Source organism: Carya illinoinensis, chromosome 7, assembly GCF_018687715.1.
Source record: "Carya illinoinensis cultivar Pawnee chromosome 7, C.illinoinensisPawnee_v1, whole genome shotgun sequence".
NCBI classification, from domain to species: Eukaryota; Viridiplantae; Streptophyta; class Magnoliopsida; order Fagales; family Juglandaceae; genus Carya; species Carya illinoinensis.
The window spans coordinates 16848804-16850570 of NC_056758.1; the positions used below are offsets into that span (position 1 = coordinate 16848804).

The window sequence follows — 1767 nt, forward strand, 5'->3', positions numbered from 1 at the left end:
TTAGTCCGAGTAAAACGAAGCATATTGATTTAACAATTGTGATACATGTTGCAATATGTATAGACGCACTGCTACAATAAACAAATGATTGACAGGCAACACACAATACTATGATATAATAGACAAAACTTAAATCTTACTCAGTCATGACTAACACACCGGCCCTTCGGAGCACTTACATCGATATATCCTTTTAATCCTTAATTTTAAAAGTAACAAAAATTATCATCAACCCCAATAGCTCCACCAAAAGGACAATGTTTCTTCAAATACGAATTGCGGCACAGTGCTGTGCTATCTTCAGGTTTGAAGCCTTCCTATGCTAGGGCAGTTAAAGGGCTTTCTTTGGCTCCTCATCGCTACTTCCCGCAAAAAGTACCACTAGAACTAGCAAGAAACTAACCTGGAAACAGCCGAACCCAAGTACAGACATAATTCTGAAGAGATATAAACAATCAAATGAAGAACGGATTTTCTTTTCATCCACAACTCCAACAGCATCGACTTGACTCATAAATTAAACAATGTAAATTATAAATTAGAGAGAGAGAGAGAGAGAGCTAGAGATGGCATCCAAAGCAATTACAGGTCTTTGGAGTGAAAGAACAGAAGCCAAAAGGCCTATTGGGAATGTTGCAATTGATGGCATAGCAACAAGGAGATGGCAAGCACAGCCCTTTGGCCCCACCACAGCAAGTGCATAGTGCACATATCTGGAAGCTCCCCAGTTTCCTCCTCGTCTCGTTCATGACCATCATCATCTTTTCCATCTTCCCTGCCTCAATCAAAGGCACCATCTCAACCTCCGACCCATTTACCTCCAAATCAAGAAACAAACATTCAATCCACAAAATACCCACAGAAAAATATGACCAATTTGACAAAAAATAAAAATAAAAATCAAGGTATCTTCGAATCAAAGCAAGGTTTCGAGGGGAGGGATAGAACACTCACTTGGGCTGCACCTGTTTTCAGACCTGCTTCATTGCAGCTAACCATATTAGCTAAAAAGAGGAGCAATATCAGGGAGAATGGGACCCGATGAACAGTCATCGTGGTTCTTGGGATGCTCCCTTTGGATTTGTATTTTGGTTCGTGGTGTTGCGGCAAGAGTTTAATAAGAGAATTCGGAAAGAGCGTGAGATAGGTCTTGATCTTTCTCAAGTGAGGCTTAATTTGGTGTACCATAAATAAGTTTGAGTGAGTTTTGATAAGCGGTTTTTAATGGGTTTTTTTTTTTTTTGCTGGACCATGGAGAAGGAAAATGGGGTCACTTGTTTTGGGGCTTGGAGGAGTTTTTGAAGGAGAAAGGGTTTGTTTGAGAAGCCACTTGGGCATAATGTGGAGGATAGCTTTGAGGGCATGTAGAGTTTAGATCCTCCCATTTGAGTGAAATGTCATTATGTGGAGCACTATGGACAATAGAGAAAATAATGTACACGCCATCTTGTGGTGGCAGCTTGAGGAGCCTTGATAAGTAGGGCCTGTTGGTTCTATAGACAAAGGTTGTCCCCACTTTGTTCTAGAAAAGTGCCAACACATATCTTTTAAATTTCTGACCAGGTTTAGGCTTGAAATTTAGATGTCCAGCCTACATATCATTTTATTCATTGTGTCTGAAATTTATCCTTCACAATTTCATAACTTCCCTTTCAAGTAACAATGACAACCTTGGATAAACGATCTAACTTGCATACAATTGCGCTTCTCTCTATAAACCAAATCCTTTCCTCTCATACCTTAAGTTTCTTTTTTTATTTTTTATTT

At 39.4% G+C, this 1767-nt stretch overlaps 1 protein-coding gene across 1 annotated transcript; it reads right to left on the reverse strand.

Moving 5' to 3' along the window:
* On the reverse strand, nucleotides 1-1451 carry LOC122317215. Its single transcript, XM_043134182.1, has 2 exons — nucleotides 955-1451; nucleotides 1-818 (listed from the first exon to the last, which is right to left on the reverse strand). The coding sequence occupies exons 1-2, from the start codon at nucleotides 1186-1188 to the stop codon at nucleotides 561-563; spliced, it is 492 nt and encodes a 163-aa protein (XP_042990116.1). The 5' UTR covers nucleotides 1189-1451; the 3' UTR covers nucleotides 1-560.
* Between the last annotated feature and the right edge of the window lie 316 nt (nucleotides 1452-1767).